Source organism: Hyaena hyaena, unplaced genomic scaffold, assembly GCF_003009895.1.
Source record: "Hyaena hyaena isolate Hyena2069 unplaced genomic scaffold, ASM300989v1 scaffold_325, whole genome shotgun sequence".
In the NCBI taxonomy this organism is placed as follows: Eukaryota; Metazoa; Chordata; class Mammalia; order Carnivora; family Hyaenidae; genus Hyaena; species Hyaena hyaena.
Window position 1 is genome coordinate 95,364 of NW_024080957.1, and position 19,122 is coordinate 114,485.

Genomic DNA, 19,122 nt, shown 5'->3' on the forward strand with positions numbered 1-19,122 from the left:
TAGTGAGCCCAATGCAGGGCTCGAACCTATGAACTGCGAGATCATGACCTGAGCCAAAGTCAGCCACCCAACCAACTGAGCCACCCAGGTGCCCAAAAGACTATAGAATTTTAAGCCATGTCAGCCAGCGCCCCCTTCTCTGGTGAGATTGTGCCAAAGCAGCCCTGTTATAGCTGATGGAGAAGGAAAAAGCAGTACAGGCAGGGGAAGGCAGGGAACCAGGCTTCCTGAGAGCTCTTCCGAGCAGAAAGGCTACACCTCTCATCCAAATATACCTGACTTAATGTGCATGTCTTGATTTTGCAGCGTAGGTGCCCAGATTGCTAGCCACTACCCTAGGAGGAGAAGAGATAAGCATCCCCAGTTAAAAGTGGAATTTATTTTCCCTTGGAAATGATATGGGGAGTATGCAAATTCTATAGCGCTGTTGTTTTTTCAAAACGCACTGCCGTTAGTATAGTTCAGCTATATCCTGGGGTAAATAACACTTTGGGAGCAACTCCAAGTGTTTTCCAGATTACCTATTAAATCCGCCAACTGGTTTTTTACAGTGAAACTCTTTCAGAAGCTGGGGGTTGTGAGTCCACTAGAACGCTATTCCTATTGAATGATTTTATTTCAAGAGCCAAATTCTGTTTAAAATGAGTCATACCTGGGATTGTGTCCATGAACATTTAATTACCAAAATAAAAAAAAAAGGACTTCCTTTTAAGGTACAAATCACCCAAAACAGCATGATATCAGAACTCCAATAATAGTTTGATTTATTATGGAATATTTCATGGAAAAATCATGTGGCATGTAGATATTTGGTGTAAAAAATTTATGTCTTTTATCAGCTTTTCTAGGAATTAAAATATCTGTGTTAATTGTCTCTATGTGTGACTTATTTAATCCTTTTGCCTTATATCAAAGGATAGGTAGGTGTTTGAGTCACAGGATGATTTATGGAAGTGTTGAATTACTGCATTGTACACCTGAAACTAATATAACACTGTATGGGAACTAACTGGAATTAAAATAAAACTTAAAAACAATAAAAACAGAACCAAAAATAAAGTGTTTGAGGAAATGATAGGCATTTCCCCTTGGAAGGCCTTATTTAATATACATGCTTCCATTGCATATTTTGATGTAAGTATGATGTGAGCATTTGAGAATTTGATTTGAGTATGAAATTGAATCAGCTTGACCTTGTAGAGGACACGTTTGTCCCACTGCTGCGGATGTAAAACTGAAATTATGGAGTGGTGCTTCCTGACTACTTATTCCCTCTTTGACTAGCAGGATTGTACCATTTGTAACAGACCTTGAACAGAATTCCTACATCCCCAAGCACTTGTGTCCTGGGGTTTAGGGCATTTCAGCAAAGTTGAAGCCACACCCCTACCTCCAACCTATTGTAAAGATTGTGGCTTTTTTTTAGAAAAATTACAACTCCGTTCGAAAAGGCTTTCTAAGCTTATTATTTATTAGTTTGTTCTAGTCTATACATACTGATGCAAGTTAGGCCTCTTTCTTCAGATGCGGTTACTGAATTAATCTTTTATATTTTTTAAATGTTTGCCCAGTCCTTTAATCTTTTTATTGTTTGGGCTATTCTTAAGTTCTCTTCCTGTTGTTATTTTCTATTCTTTCTAACTTTCATTTCCTAACTTTTGGATTCATCGTAGAGCCTCCAACAGCAAGGGTAAAAGTAAACCCCTGCCCCTCTTGCTGCAATGGCCTGACCACTTCTCTATTACATTTGAGAGCTCATCTTTTGAACATGGAGCTCGAAAACTCATTATTCAGTAATCCTGACAACTTTAAGGCGAAAAGGAAAGAAAAAGACGTAATTATTCTTTATTATGCTAAATGAAATAAGTCAGACAGAGAAAGACAAATATCATAATTTCACTTCTGTGTGGAATCTAATCAACAAAACAGGTGAACAACCAACCAGACACAGACTCATACGTACAGAGAACAAACTGGTGCTTGCCAGAGGACAGGGGCCAAAGAATGGGCAAAATAGGTGAAGGGGATTAGAGATACAGATTTCCAGTTGTAAAATAAATAAGTCATGGAGATGAAAAGTGCGGCATAGGGAGTCAATAATATTGTAAGAACTTTGGTGACAGATGGCAGCCCCACTCGCTGTGGTGAGCACAGCATAATGTCTAGAACTGCTGAGTCACTATGTTGTACACCTGAAACTAATATAATATTGTATGCCAACTATAAAAACAAAACCAAACAAAACATTCTGGTATCCATGCAGGAAGAGACAAATTGATTCTTGTAACAGAACAGAGTCCAGAAATGATCCCATGTGTGGATACATATTCAGTAGTTGATAATGACATTGAAACAACTCAGTGGGGAGGGGATAGTACTTTCAATAAATTGAGGGGGTGATGGGGCAAGGGGTACTTAACTACCCTCTTGTTCCTAAAGCTTTCCCTGAATTCTGGAATGGCTATTTTAAGCTGAAATAAAGATGGATACAGAAAACACACACACATAAAACGTTCAATACATAAACCTTCATTGCTACAGGATCTTTTTTAAAGTTTATGTATTTATTTTGAGAGAGAGTTGGGGGAACAAAGAGAGGGAGAGACAGAATCGCAAGCAGGCTCTGCGCTGACAGTGCAGGGCTCAGATTCACAAACCGTGAGATCATGACCTGAGTCAAGATCATGACCTGAGCCAAGATCAAGAGTTGGAAGCTTAATCAGTCGACTGAGCCGCCCAGGAGCCCCATTGCTGTAGGAGTTTTAAAGAAACACTTAAATTCACCAAGTGCTTTGTGGAACATTTACAATAGGAGAATATTTAATTATCACTTTTAGTCTAGAGCTGTTTTCTAAAATAACACCTCATTTTTATACTTACAGATGTCTAGAGTTTCTGCTTCAAAATGATGCAAATCCATCTATCCGGGACAAAGAAGGATACAATAGCATACATTATGCTGCAGCCTATGGCCACAGACAGTGTCTGGAATTGGTAAGTTGTTCTGTCTTGTTTTGTTTCCACTAACACACACACACACACACACACACACACACACACACACACCACACACCACACACCACACAGACCCAACCCTGCAGATGCTGGTCTTAATCTCTCACAAATGCCTTCACTGCCTAACTAAGTCCGCACTAGAAATCACCTTGAAGATATTTTGTGGTAAGTGATTAAATTGCTTACAATATGTAGATATCATTGTTTCACTTATATCCATCCTAATCTCACAGCAGACTGACAGCTGCTGCTTTTCCATATTAACTTGGACTAGGAATGTTAGACTCCTGTTTGGACAGTTGGTATTTTAAAGATAATTTGGATGTATCAAATAAGCTGAGTATATATTTCCAGTCACACTTATCACTCTAATATTCAATAATAGTGTTGTAAGATGACTTACATAGCTGCTAGGCATATGGGTTTGTCATGGTCCCACATTTGTATTCTAGGGAGAGAAACTGGTAAGGGAACAATAGCAGAATTTATTCAAATTTCCAAACTACCAAAAATTTCAAACCTGCAGCTATTGAAAAACATCTGGGGATTTGGAGTCAGAAACTCTTCTACTGGTATGGGTCACCAGACACAAACTTAAATGACCACAGGGACAGAAATGGAAAGTAAGCCAGTGAAGTGACCCCAAGTATAGAGCAGCAGGGAGCAGCAGGGACTGTGGCCAGTAGGACACGTTATGTCTAAAGGGAGAAACAGCCAGTCACCTCCAGTGATTGAGATCAGCTGGTAATTCATACTCAGGGGTGAACTCCAGCATTTCAAGAAAAGCTAGAAATGTAGACTTTTTATGTGAAATATCCTATTTCGAAAACATTGGGTGGACCAGGAAGAAAACTACAGGTTTGTGGTTAAATCCTGGCTGCAGGCCACCATTTGTCATCTCCTGAGCATCGCTCTTGAGTCAGCTTCACTAGGATGCCTGGGGCATCCCACACTCACTATCTTTGGTCCATTGGTAAGTGCCACCTTCCTCACTGGACTCCAACTCTTTTCCTTGTTTTTTAAAAGGAATAGTCCTAGGGCGCCTGGGTGGGTCAGTCGGTTAAGCATTGGACTTTAGATCAGGTCATGATCTTGTACTTTATGAGTTCAAGCCCTGTGTTGGGCCCTGTGCTCACCGCTCAGAGCCTGGAGGCTACTTTGGATTCTGTGTCTCCCTCCCTCTCTCCCCCCTACTCTGCTCATGCTCTGTATCTGTGTCCTTCAGAAACAAATAAGCATTTAAAACATTTTTTTAAATAAATAAAAGGACTAGTCCTACTTTCCAGAGTATTGGGAGATGTGCTTGGGAAAACACTTGCACTTTATCAACTGCACAGTCTATTTAGGAGGCATGAAGGGGAAAGCCAGCAAGCAGTTGTACCAGTGCCTCCACAGAAATGGCCAGTGCTGCTCTAGCTCGTTCCTTTACTTTTGACCTTGCTGCCAGACTTAAGTGGTTCCACTTAGGGTCATTCTCACTGTATTTCTCTTAACCATGAATGTGGGAAGATGTTCGTAAGCATTTGGAAATAGAGAGGTGATTATTCTGGTGTTGCTAGGTGTGGCATTTATTGGTGAACTGTACCCACCTTCATCATTCTTCATGGCTTCTAAGTCTCCTTTCCTGAGGTTCCTGTGGATACTAAAGATTTCCTTGTCTGACCTTGGGGGTGTCATTTTTCCCCTCTAGTTTTGATTCCATCAAAGTTCCCCTTCTAGTTACTGTGGCTGCAAATGAATTACCCCCAAATTTAATGACTTAAAACAACAGTAATTATTTAATATCTCTTATTGATCAGGAATTCAGGAGTGGTTGAGCTGAGTAGTTATTGTTAAAGTTATCCTATGAGATTGCAGACAATGTCTGGGGCTGGCATAATCTCAAAAACATCTTCATTCATGTCATTCGCCTGGATTGTAAGATTTAAATAGTTTCTGGGGGGCTTCTTTCTGTGGTTTTCTCTAGCATGGTGGTTTCAGAGTAGCTGGATATCTCACATGGTGGCCCAGGGATCCAAAGGCATCTGCTCCAGAAGAGAGTGGGAAAAAGCCAGTGTGAGAATGAGTGAGAGAAAGACAGTATCAGTCTTACTGATACTAGCCTTGAAGGTCACACAGGGTCACTCCAGAGAGGAGAAGAGGACTCCAGCTTTCAAAAGGAAGAGTGTCAAAGGATTTATAGACATGTTTTAAAACCATCCCGTTTCCTAATAAGATGTAGAAAGCCAGTGATTTCAAAGCCTTCTATAAGATGGACTTTAATGGAGAACCACAAGTGGCCAAGGGGCAGTCCTTTATCTTATAGAAGAGCAAACCAAACCACAGGGCATTAACTGGTTTGTCCCAAAGACATAGCCCTGGTCAGTGGAAGAAGCAGTATCATGAATCAGGATTCCTGATTTAAAAAACAAGAAATATTTTCCATACCATGCTGCCTTCCATTGCAGGGCAAAGCTCCACCACCACCCAAGCCTTTTCAACATAGAGCCAAAGCTTGGAAGGACTTGGTTAAGATATAAGACAGTGTCACTTCTGTCTCCTAACACCAGCATTGCTGTGGAAGTTGATCTAGACCTGTCACCAAATAGGAGTCTCTGTTTAGGTCCCACATAAGAAAGGCTCCTCACAAAATTTGTGCCTGCATGTGTATGTGTGTTTAGTAATCAGTGGCAAGGTGAAGACTTACTATTGTTACAACCATTATAAGCCTCCATTCCAAAATGCACTTAAGACACAGCTGTCTTTAATTGGTTTTCTCTATGAAAAACACATGTCATAATTGGACATACAAACTTTTATTACAAAGTTATGATAGTCTTAATAACTTTGCTGTTTTAAAGTACTTTGAGGAGTTATCTTTAATCTCATAGCATGAGTAACTCTGAGAATGATTGTTCTGTAACATTTTCATTCTATGTAAATAATATATTGCATATTATTTTCATTTTTCAGGAAAGCCATTTCAGGGCCATTGTTTCTGTTATCCAACAAAAAGGTTTTCTGTCCATAAGAAGGTTTTGCAAGTTCTGTCTAATAAGGAAATTACCCCTTGATTATATCAAAGCTTTCCCTGTGTGATTTACAAAGAGATGATTATTCTTGGCAATTTTAAGACATTCAAAAGTGGGTAGGGGAAGTAGTCAGTGATCTTAATTTGTACTGTCAGCTGAAAAAGCCGCACTATCAATATAAATTGGTAGAAAGGTCATCATTGTTTGCTTTCAGGAAAGGACCTCAGTGGGTTATTTATAACACAGATGGGATAAAAATTCTCCTCATAACCCTAAATGATTGTGGTTGGATGGAAAGTTCTGTACATTTCCATTTTGGAATGCATCCTCAAATCCCCCTTGGGTGTGGCTCAGCTAAGCGGAGATCCTCAGCAAGCTATCAGCATTCTTAAACCTGCCCCCTCGCACTCAAAACAAAACACAATCCTGGGCTTTCCCCTGGGACCAGCATCATAGAGCCAGACCACTGCACGCATGTTAGCTGTACTGCTGAATCGCAGCACTGTGAACAGATTTGGGAGTGGCTGAGACCACCACTAATGGCATCTACTACATATTCGTCACATGCCAGGAATGCCGTTTAATTATATTTTCTTTCAGCTTTATTGAGATATAGTTGACGTACACCATATCAGCTTAAGGTGTACAGCATAACGACCTGACTTACAAGTATCATGATATGATTACCACAGTAACTTAGTTAACATCCATTACCTCATATAGACACACACACACCCCCCCAAAAAAAAAAAAAAAGGAAGAAAGAGAAGAAAGAGAAGTGTTTTTTTTCCTTTGTGATGAGAATAAGACTTGTTCTTTTTTAAAAAAAAGTTAATAAAATAAATGTTTTTTTAAATGTTGAAAATAAATAATGTTTATTTATTTTTGAAAGAAAGAGAGAGTGGGGGAGGGTCAGAGAGATGGGGGACAGAGGATCCAAAGCAGGCTCTGCAGTGACAGCAGTAAGCCTGACGCAGGGCTCGAACTCACACACCGTGAGATCATGACATGAGTCGAAGTCAGATGCTCAACCAACTAGGCCACCCAGACACCCAGACTTGTTCTTCATACAAGAAGTAGGGCTCTTGAGGGGCACCTTTTCTAATTTATATTCCCTGTCTCTTTCTCTTGGACCACAATACCCTCAAACTCCTTAAAAGTCCCATTTCTTTGGGTGCTAGATATTAGGAAGGTAAACCAACTAGCCAGGATGCACAAAGCGGTGCATTCCTCAGACTCACCACTGCCATGGGAGTCTGCTCCCTCATCTCACCACACCCCTGTCCTCCAGGGGAGTATTCTTTTCACAGATTGATCCTTGACTCTGTGCCAGGTGGTAGAATTATGCCAGCAAGAGACATGTTCTGGTAGTCCTGAATGACTTACTTGAGCCTCACAGCAAGAACTATGCAGGGAGTCATTCTCAGTCCCTGGCCTGTGTTTCTGGCCTGTGGAAAAAATAGGGCATTGAGTACTTGTAGCCCCCAGACCTCTCCTGTGAGACCAGGGCCTTAGTCCTTTGGGAGCTGGTGTAGCATTGAAGAGGGTGGGTGGCCTTCAGAGCCGGCTGATTAGTAAGGTTGGTAACATTTGTCTTTCACCTCTTCCCACATCCAGTTGAACAATTATTGTGATTACACATATCATTAAATATGTATCATTAATTTTGATGCAGATTTTATTTGACTCTGACATTTAACTTTGTATGGGCTTACGTGGCATTCATGGTTTGTGGTTCCTGTCTGTGATCATAAGCTTAGAATTTATAAACCATATTTTGTGTTCAGTCTATTTTGCTGTGATCAAAAGGGAACGGAAAGTATTTCAATCGTTTTCATTTTACTTCCCTTGTAGAAAGTTATATAGAATTCATTCCTTGAGCAAACAGCTTCTAGAAAGTCATATGAACTCCTTAGCCTTGGTAGAATAGCGAAGGCTCAGGATTCTGCCAAGTTTGCTTACTGAGGCCAGTGTTCTCAGCTGGTTGTGATCAAAAACATATGTACTATGGGTGCAAGCAAAACTCTCCCCACAAATATATGCTGAGAGCTGTGATAAGTCATAATCAATTGAGCTCACAATATCAAAGCAGAATGGAAGAGACTTGGCTAATAAAGCATCTCAGGTCTGAATAAAACTTATGTCTGAGTGGAGGAAGGGAGCTGGCAGAGGAGAGCCCTGTACCTCCCCTTTCCTGGAATGCATCTTACTAGCTCTGAAGGGAAAAATTACAGAATCATGCCCCTATTTGGAATTTGTGAGTTTATATTGGCGTACTGCTTTTCTTTTACAGTATTAAAGATTTGTCTGCGAACATAAAGATCTTTGTGGCTTTGTTATTGAAATGGAAAAATAGATATGCCAATATAATTACGTAAATTGCCTGCAGAAATTTAGAAAGATTGTTTGAAAACTCCAGGCCTGTGATTAAATTCAGTCCGAGATTATACCGTGCCAAATTACTTGGAATGTGGCTCCTTCCCTGGGACCTTCACCTCCTTTCACTGTTAGAAGCTAACTTGAATGTCAACTGTGAGAGTGTGTGGGGGTGGCAAATGCCCCCTACATGTCTATCTAAGGAGTTTCTGGGACTCTTCGAAGATAGCTATGTCTTGGGCAACTGAACTCTGAAATTATGCTGCCTTGAGATAAACTACTAAGTGTTTTGTTTGTTTCTTGTATTTATCACAGAACTTTAGGAAACCATTACCACACGGCTCTGTATAAGATGTACTTACATTGGCAATGTCTGATTAAGCTTCTGAAGACTGAGAAGGCAGGGTGTAGAAGAGTTAAAAAGAAGAGGGTTGCTAAGCAGCCATCTAAGTATGAGAAGATGAAAAAAACAGAAAATGTAAACCCCAGCCCCAAACAAGTCCCTGATGACTTTTTTAACATTTATTTATTTTTGAGAGAGAGAAAGAGAGAGCGTGAGTGGGGGAGGGGCAGAGAGAGAGGGAGACACAGAATCTGAAACAGGCTCCAGGCTTTGAGCTGTCAGCACAGAGCCCAATGTGGGGCTTGAACTCACAAACTGTGAGATCATGACCTGAGCTGAAGCCAGATGATTAACCGACTGAGCCACCCAGGTGCCCCATTAATGACTTTTTTCTGTCCCCTGAGGTGCTTCTCAGGGTTGGATCTGGAGGTGTATGTGACCTCCCAGCAGGAAGACTTCAAGGGGCAGAGGAAATCTCAACAATGCTGGTCTTGTTCTTTCCTCCTAATTTAGTCGAAAAGAAACATAAAATCCTATAAGAACTCTCAGGGAGGGAGTAGAGGGGTGGGCACAGATCTTTTGATGCCATGGCAGCCTACTAGGCTAGGAATATGCATAAAAACCCCACAAAATTTGAATCAGAATGTGACACAAATCTATATTCAGAAGAGTAGAAAAGACAATATTTTATGACACAATGTTTCATTTTTTTCTTTGTAATATAGCAGATTTTTTTGGTCTTTACTGTGAATGGATTTGGCCATCAGTAAAGGAATCATTCAACCGGGTATGTTAAACAATTTCAGTTTCACCTTTTGTTGATGGCTCAGGAAAGAGGGGTATTTCATTTCATTTCACATGAAATTTCACATTTCAAAGTAAAATATGAGTGTTTCAACCCATGGCCCCCTTCCCAATTTGAGAAGGTGGTGATCTGAGAGCAGATTGCTTTGGAGACAGGTCTGCTTTGAATCCCATTGCTTCTCCCTCCCACCATAGCAGGGGCTAAGGATGATTTCTCCTTCCCTGAAGCCCAGAGACAGAGGCTTCAAGGAATTTGCTTGGATACCTATGTGTCCCATGCAATTTAGGGGCCAGGTGGACTGGCATACACTAAATCTGAAGACTAGATAGCTCCGACCAGAGCTTGCTTGCCAGAAATTAAATAAAAAGAGGTCTATGTTTGAGAAATACTCCATCCCCAGCAATGATGGGTCAAAAGTGTACCTTTCCCAGTGTCCAAATGTGAGCCAAGGGCCAGAGACAGGTTGGCATTCTCCTAGATCCTATTCGAGGGTGAGGAAAGGGAATGTGAGCTATCAGCAGAGCGGTGCATTGACATGGGGAGAGAGAACCACAGGCCAGAGGTCCCGGGGACAGGGGTGTTGCTGGAGAACTTACATAAGCATCCCAGAGAGACGGTTTCAAACATCTGACCTGGACAGAGAATGTCAGTGCCAGAGGGTGTCAGTTGGTCAGACCATGGTCTGCATCCCCTTCTGTGTCTTCCTTTCCCCAACTCTTCCAGTCCTGGAGGAAGCAGAGGCAGACATCGAGGGGAAAGGAGGAGGAGGAGCCCGGGGGTGGGGAACAGAGAAGTCAGCCACGTCTCCTTCCTTCCCCACCATTGCCTGTGCAGGAGGCATAGGGAAGCTTCAGCATTAAACAGCATTCAGAGTTTGTGATTATTATACCAAAGTAGGCGTACTGCTTACTGATGCAAAGTTATAGTTGTAACTGAAGTGCCCAATGAACTTTTTATTATTAGCTAGAGATTTTTATCTGACGTAGCAGGAAAAGAAGTAGCCTTATAAAGATGAGACCTGGTGTGGGGGAAAGGAGAATAAAATTCATGTTTGATTATACCCCATGACTTGCTGGTTCATTACAAAGTCTCACACTCAGAATCATTTTAGGAAAGATGAATGCCCCTCTGTAAAGTAGAATAAACAATTATTCTTTAAATATATGTGGATTTAAATACCAACCGTGTAAGACAGAGGTTCTAGTAATGCCATGCACTTATCAGGTGCCCAAAATTGGGGAACCAATGAAATATACTTATGAATGATTAACTTGACTTAGTGATAAAACTTAAATGCTAGTTTATAACTATTATGATAACTATCCTGTTAGTCAGGAAGGTATTTCATAGAAGAGACACAGGTGAGAGAAGAAATGAAAATTTACTTTCCTATGGTTTGGCCTTTTCTTTAGATTTGATTACTTCCCAGCACCAACTCATTTTATTACAATATCTCCTCCCAATTTTTTTTCTTCCTCAAGATCTGAAAACCTGTACTAATGTGTCAAACTGATATGAAAACATCCACCAAATTAAAGTTACACACACCCACTCTCACACACACACGTGCCCACAAACACACTTTTTGCCATTTCTTCCAGATGGATCATGAGCACTAAGGGACTCAAAGAAGGGGAATTATTGCTCCTCATATGGGAGCTTCTAAGGACTCAGTGATGTAGGAGAAAGGAAGATTTCTTAAAGAGAATATAGTTTATTTTTCTAAATGTTTGTTTATTTTTGGGAGAGTAGAGACAAAGCATGAGTGGGGGATGGGCAGAGAGAGAGGGAGACAGAATCTGAAGCAGGTTCTGGGCTCTAAGCTATCAGCACAGAGCCCGACATGGGCCTCAGACGCTTAACTAACTGAGCCACCCAGGCACCACAAGAGAATCTAGTTTAAAAGCAAACAAATAATATTAATAATCTGGCCTTTCTTCCCTCCCTCTTATTTTTCCCTTCCTTCTTTCCTTCCTTCCTACTCATTTAAAAACCCTTAGAGCAGGAAAGTAGTCCAGTTTGGGCTGGAGCCTAAGGAAGAAATGGCAGAATGCAGCCCAGTAAAGATTAGAACCCACTGAAGGGGAGTGTCCTATTTTTTTTGAATGTTTTTTTGTGTGTGCATCAAACAATAGAACTGCAATATATGTGAACCCAAAACCATTGAACCAAAAAGATCGAGAAGTCCACAATTATGATTGGAGACTTTAACGCTTCTCTCTCAACAGTTGACAGAACAACTATACAGAAAATCATCAAACATATAGAAAAGCTCAATAATACCATCAACAAGAGGATCTAATCCACATTTATACAACACTCCACCCAACCAAAATAGAATGCATACTTTTTAAGTGCCCATGGAACATTCACCAGGATATCCTGAACCATAGAACAAATCTCAACAAATGTAAAAGAATTGACATCGTAGAGTCTATTCTCCTTCTACAATAGAATAAAACTAAAAATCAGTAGCAGAGAGGTACCAGGAAGAATCTCCAGGACTCGGTGATCAAATAACAGACATCTAAATGTTATCTGTTCAAAGAAGGTCACCTCAAGGGAATGCCAAAAAAAAATACACTGAATTAAATCAAAAGGAAAATATAACAGATCCAAATTTGGGAACACAGTTAAATTAATGCAGAAAAAAATTATAGGACTGAATGCTTACATTAGAAAAGAGGAGAAATCTCAAGTCAATAATCTGTTTCCACTGTAAGAATCAAAAAAAAAAAAAAAAAAAGAACAGAATAAACCCCAAATAAGCAGAAAAAGGAAATAATAGAAACGGGAGCAAACATAAATAAAATTGAAAACAGAAAAATAACAGGGAAAGTAAATTTTTAAATATATGATTCTTTGAAAAGATTAATAAATTGACAAACCTCTACTGAGACTTACCCACAAGGAGTGGGGAGAGAATGGAGACACAAATTCCCAGTATCAAGAATGAAATGAGGTATTACTACAAATCTTTCAGACATCAGAAGGATAATAAGGGAATATTGTGAATAAATCCACACACATAAATTTGACAGTTTAGGTGAAATGGATTAATTAATCATAAAACATAAATGACCACAACTTACCCAATGTAAAGTGGATCATTTGAATAGCCCTGTAACTGTTTAGAAAATTGGATTTTAAAATTCTCCCCAAAGAAATATCCGGATTCAGATGATTTCACTGGAGAATTATGTCAAATACTTAAAGAATTAACAATTTTGTACAATAGCTTCTGAAAAATGGAAGTGGAAGGAATACCATCCAATTCATTTATGAAGCTAGTATCTTGACACCAAAACCAAACAAAAACAGAGAAATATAGACCAATATATCTCAAGAGTATAGAAGCAAAAATCCTTAGAATATTAAAAAGTAAAAGTAACATATACAAGAAATTATATATCATGACCAAGTGGCATTAGTATAGGGAAAGCCTATTTTAATAATTGAAAATCAGTGTAATTCACCATATTAATAAGCTAAAGAAAAAACATCACATGATTATGTCAAACAACACAGAAAAAAATTATGACAGAACTCAACACCTTGAATAGACTCAACATCTTGAATAGCTTTTTGAAAAAGTCTCAGAAAAGATAGGAATAGAGAGGAAATTTCTCAACTTGATAAAAAAAAAAAAAAAAGCACCTAAGCACCTAACAACTTTGTAAGGAATAGCTAACATTGTGCAAAGGACCAAACACTTTCCCCTAAAATCTGGAACGAGGCAAGGATGTCTGCTTTCACCATTCTTCTGCAGCATTGTGCTGAAAGCTCTAGCCAGAGCAAAAAAGCAAGAAAAGGAAATAAAAGGGAAAAGTAAAACCCCCTATTTGCAAATAACATGAGCCAACAAACAAACTCGTAGGCAAGTGTAGCAGGGTTACAGGATATAAAATAAACATATAAAAATTAGTTGCACTATTACATACTAAGAATGAACATGTAGACATCAAATTAAAAATACAGTGTCATTTATGACTGCCACAAAAATGAAACTTGTATGGAACTCGTATGCTGAAAAGTACTAAATCTGATGAAAGAAGTCAAGGAAGATCTAAAAAAGGAGAGATGTTCTGAACTTTAGGGCACTAGAGTTCATGGAACGTTGATCAATAAAAAGTTGTCAGACCTTCATTCCTTGAAAGAATCAATCCCTCAAACAAAACAAAACTCTGCTTCTCTTTGAAAGCCTCTTCTCACAGAGGAGAAGTTTAACAGCTCTGCCTATTTTTAGTAAAGTCACAATAATGAGCATTTATTGCAAGCATGTTGGGCTGGGCTCTGTGCTTGCGTCATCTCATTTGATTCTCACAACAACACTGAAGCAGCTCCTATTTTTATATGTGTTTCACATGTGGGTACCCTAAAGTACAAAAAAAAAATTAACTTGCCGTGGGTCATACAGCTGGTGTAATAATGTAGAACCAGGGCACAAACCCATGTAAATCGGATTTGGTGTTCCAGGCTTTTAACCATTATGTGGTACTGTCTGGAAGACTGGCAAATTCTACACTCTGAAAGAGAAAGCTGTCTCGGAACATGTAAATTCCGTATCAACCAAGACAGTGACACCCGTCTCAGAACATGTAAATTCCGTATCAACCAAGACAGTGACACCCAACCAAGATATCACCAAGACGTACAGTCATTAGGCTTTGTCAAAGGAAAGCGGGACATCCTTGGACAATGTCAATAACGGTTACGTCTGTGTCATCTTTGGACAGCTTTGTCCTCACTAGAGGTCTGCATCTTCTTTTTCTATCAGGAGAGCAGAATGGCCTTACAGCGTTATCCACTTAGTGAGAAGTAAAATGACCCCCACTACAGCTCTCAAGTGCATCCCACTGCAGTGCTGACCTCTGGACTATAGCACATATTTTTAGAAAAGTACTCTTACTCAGATCCAGCCCTCCTCCTGGAATCTGTGTTCAGTATCGGTGTAACAGCTGCTGTCAGCCTGGCCTCACTCTCCTTGTAAGAACAGCTGCCAGGGATGACCCCTTCCAGCCTGGGAGGCGGGGTGGGGGGCCAGAGGAGGAGTGACTTCCCAGCAAGATGGTTTCTCCAAAGATGCCTTATCCTTAACAGCTGCCAAGGACTTGTCGTTTTTGAAGTCTAGATTAGGTCCCTATAATAATCACATCTCCTCCTTGATCCTCATTCAGTAACAGAAAATGTAGAAGCTTGAGCATTATCAGAATAAGAGCTGACAGAGACACCTGTGCCTTCAGGTCATAGGGTTATGATAGTCAAAAGGACAAACAACCTCTCTCAGATTCCAAAGGAGGGTAGAGGCTCACCATCTCTAACACCTGAAAAGGATATTTGGAAAAACCAAGTCGCTGAGCAATAACTGAGATTTATTTTTTCGTATGGGCAGATGCCTATAAGCTAAGAGGTGACATCGCTGGATTTAAATTCTGTGCCATTCAGACTTGGAAAGTCATTTTGTTAATATTAAATGATAAAGTTCGCTGGGTCACTGGGAAGGCAATTTAATATAAGCCAGAACTTCATAGAATTTTTTTCTAGAAAAATTTTGTAGTTTTCCAAACACATGATTTATTTCACATAATTTGCTTTTTACTCCATAAAGATTTTTCAGTTAATAGCAATCTTCTTTGCATCTCAAATTCCCACACTGATGTGAGACAAACTGTATAAGAAATAATCTAGTGCTCACTCCAGCAGCGCATAAAGAAGAAATAATCCAAAGCTATCCTTTCAGACAAGGAGCATATTTTCAGTGTCCTTCTCTCTCTAAAAATATTGTTTAAGGTGTAAGGAATATTACAATAAAGATGATACCTAATTAGTCAGTATTTCCTGTGTACTGGTCTTTTTAAGGCTCTATTAGTACTAGCAGTCGGTGAGGTTGGAGATCAGGGTCAACATATCAGCTTTTACAAGTCCATAAATGTTATTAGTCCTCCTTATCAGTCATATGAGACTTACAAGCAAGAACATTCTTTATTAATTTACAGTGAAAAGTCCAACTGCTAAGAGGACCAAGATACTCATGTCATTTGCTATAACTACATTCCCTTCCAAAGAGGGGATCCAGTTTTATAACCTGAATAAAGATCAGAAGTCTTTATCCTGTCTATAAAATTAAAATCAAGGAGCTGAGTAAAATGAGCTCAAACTCTGGTGATCTTCTGTATTCTGTACTTGAGACCCAGTGCCTTGTCAATCAGAATACCCTCGGTAACCTGTCCAAGAGTTAATGAAGCCCTTACCACTGCTACTATTTTTTCTAGATTCCAGGGAAACAGATCTAGCAGTCCACTGGGACAACTTCTAAGGGGTGGCTTCTTTTACATTAGCTACCTTTAGGATGATTGCTTTCTGGAGGTAGAGAGTAAATTTGCATCATCCACTAGACAGAAAAGATATGAATGACACATACATTTATATGTAGGTATACATACATTTATATGACATAGATGTATGCTAGGCATGAATATTACTTTCAAGGAGATTGTAATCTATGGGAGTATGGAATATGGGAGGTAAAATATATACTATATAGATATTGGCTCAAAATGTCACTCACATTTCCTAGCTCCCCATATGGTAATAATAGGATTAAAATAACTATCCCCAAAGTATTTCCCTGGCCCTGGCCCCTCTCATTCTGCCCAAGCTTTGGCTCCAATTCACTCTAAAAAGCTTTTGGCATGTGCTCTATGCATTTCTCTTGGCTACTACAGGACACCTACTAGTTTCCTTCTCTCCTGTTCATGCCTGCTGTGGTGATATCTGCCATTAGCATCCAAAAAGCCATTTGGTCACAGATGTCCAGGAAAGACACTGCTCCCGTCGCCATCCACCAGTGTCAATGCAGAGGCTGCCAGTGCTGTGCCCAGTGTGTGGGGTCTTCACTCAGCCACTTCCTGCGGTGCCACTGATCACTTCCTTAGACCTCCCACTCTACAATTTGGGCCTGAGCCCATGGGAGCTGGGCCAGAGGAAGGGGCATTGGTATAGTTGAAAGTTTAAGGACTTCTGCATCACACACGCCTGAGTTGGAATGCCAGCTCTGCCATTACGCATTTTACTTCACTTCTGTGACTCTCTAGATCTTGCCTAATCTGTCAAATAGGGATTAGGTTGCTCTGAGGATTCAATGGAATAATGTAAGCGAAGTGCCTAGCACAGTGCCTGGCGTATGATGGATGTCAGTAGCAGCTATTAGTGTATCTTCGTGTAATGTATCCTAATCACTTCCCCTGTCTGCCAGGCATTGTGTTGTGTTGCCAGTTCTAAAAGATGAAGAAGCGACTGTATTTGGGAGTTTACTGTCCAGTAATGGAAATCAGCATGTAAATTAATGTGATAAAGTACTATAATTGCTCTTTTAGAATCCTGTTTCTGTTATTCTTATCATTATCCAAGATAAAATATGATGTCCCAGAAGAAGTACTAGTGACATATTGTGAGAGTTCAGAGGAGGGCACATCCCTTTCTGGGTTCAGTTGTTAATGAGAGATTCCCTGACACTTGTCAGCATAATGTGTTTGTTGTGTTTGTCCCTAGATTTCTTGTTTCATCATCCCACCATTTGTGTGAATGTGGAATAGCAGACCAAACCTGAAATGAATTGAATGATGAAGAGTGTGGGCAGATGTTAGGACTTAGCTTGATAAACTGACCAACAGCTCATTATCAAAATATCAGAGAACCTGCTTTCAAAAAGTCTCTTTGCTTTTGATGGTATTTGCATCATCCGCTAGATAGAAAAGATATAAATGACATATACATTGGAGTAGGAAACTGGATACTGTATCTCAAATTGTGCTCCTGAATCCCACCACCATCTGGGATCAGCCATTCATAAAAGATTAAATGTGAGGCAGGCACATATCTGAATACATGTGTGTCAGTCTCTCCCATCTGTTTTAATTTTGCTTAAAATAATAACAGCTTTCTTTACCCATTTATTTGACTCTGTGCTAATTCTTTTAATGTTCATTAGCTAGAAGTAGTCTGTGGTGGTTAGCTAGTGTTTCAGAATCCTACCAAGATTAGTTTTAATTGAATTATTAGAAATTTTCTGTAAAGGTATCTATTTTATTGACTGGGCTAGAATCCCAACAATGTTCATTGATGCTTAGAGTGGGGAATTTATATTGTAATTTAACATAAAAATGGTGTACAAAGGGGCATTACATTGGTTTGCACAGCTTTGAGGTAAGCAAAATGCCTTTCTGAAGCAGAACACCCTTTCCATTGCACAATTTTTTAATTATTAAAAAATTAATAATTTTTTTGTATTAAAATCTATTGTTCTTTGTTCTCTTTTTCCTGCAATTTTTAATCATATTACCACATAATTACCATGTCCCTTAGCTTCCACAGGCCTCTACAACCTACCTACCCCGTAAATAAAATGTCTCTTGCCCTAGGCAAATAAATTTCACCTTGCACTGAGGCAGAAAGTAAATTAACACGCTAATATAAGTCAAGGTAACCTGGGAATATTATCTAGATGAAAATTATCATTGGTTAAAAGAGGTAACTTTTAAATTTAAGAATTGCTCTCAGAAGTAACCATGGAAACATGAAGCTAGTATTATGGTTTTTCCTGGTAATACACAAAGAACTGTATATGCTCAGCAAGTGGAATTGAGCAAATATAACACCCATGACCCTGAATATTTTTCAGGGTTGACCACTTGTCATCATTTCAATATGTCTGTCACTTAATGCAGTCAAGTGTTTTGCAGTGCAGAACTTCAACTGAATTAGCTCTCAGTTGAATACTTTTGTTGATAGATATGTGGATAATGGACAGGGGGCTTGAATGCATTTTACATAGTATGAAATCCAGGACACCTGCTGCCTTTTTGTTGTAGATGTCCACTTAGAGTGGTGATTAGGCCTCAGACTGATATGAATACTCTCTTATAATAAAAGTCTTTGTAGATATCATTCACATTTTATCAATGAATTAATACTGCCCAGGAAGTGAAAAATTAAACAACTGACATCAAATCTAGGCTTCTGACTTTCATTAAAATTATTCACTATTTCTTCTCATCTTCTGTGGTATCTTTCATCTGTTTATAAGGCTTTAATTTGCAGAACACAGGGCAATAACAATTCCATACTGAAAAATGCTCTAAAGATTCACAGGCTAAATATAGAGAGAACACCTCTCTGAATCCCCCAATTAAACTCTAGTGCTTTTTTCTGATAACTTTGAGCCAAAACTGATTTAAATATTTGGTGACTTTGGTGACCTGCAATGTCAGGAGTGGGATGACGGAGTAGATGATTATTAGTATGTGTAGTAACTGCAATCCCAAGAGATCTTTCCAGGTAGTATTTAGAAGGAAAGCCTTCTTTACCATTGGAATGAAAAAACTGGCTGTTACCTACAGTGGCACCATCTGGTGGTTTCGTTGTTAATGTCACTGCATATTTATTAAGAATATATAATGTGCCAGGTATGCACTCTATAAAGTGGGCCCAGCTTCCTCTTCATGGACTCAGCATATATTGCCAACTCGCAAAAATGCTGAAAATAAATGAATGGACTGCTCTGTTGGAAACAT

General features: G+C 39.4%; 1 protein-coding gene across 2 annotated transcripts in view; it reads left to right on the forward strand.

Moving 5' to 3' along the window:
* ANKRD44 (ankyrin repeat domain 44) overlaps positions 1-19,122 on the forward strand; it is a 154,726-nt gene that overhangs the window by 62,463 nt on the left and 73,141 nt on the right. For both annotated transcript variants that reach the window (XM_039248951.1, XM_039248952.1), the window contains exon 14: positions 2,883-2,994. In XM_039248951.1, the coding sequence (XP_039104882.1) occupies positions 2,883-2,994 (112 nt within the window). The remainder of the gene's footprint in view (positions 1-2,882; positions 2,995-19,122) is intronic.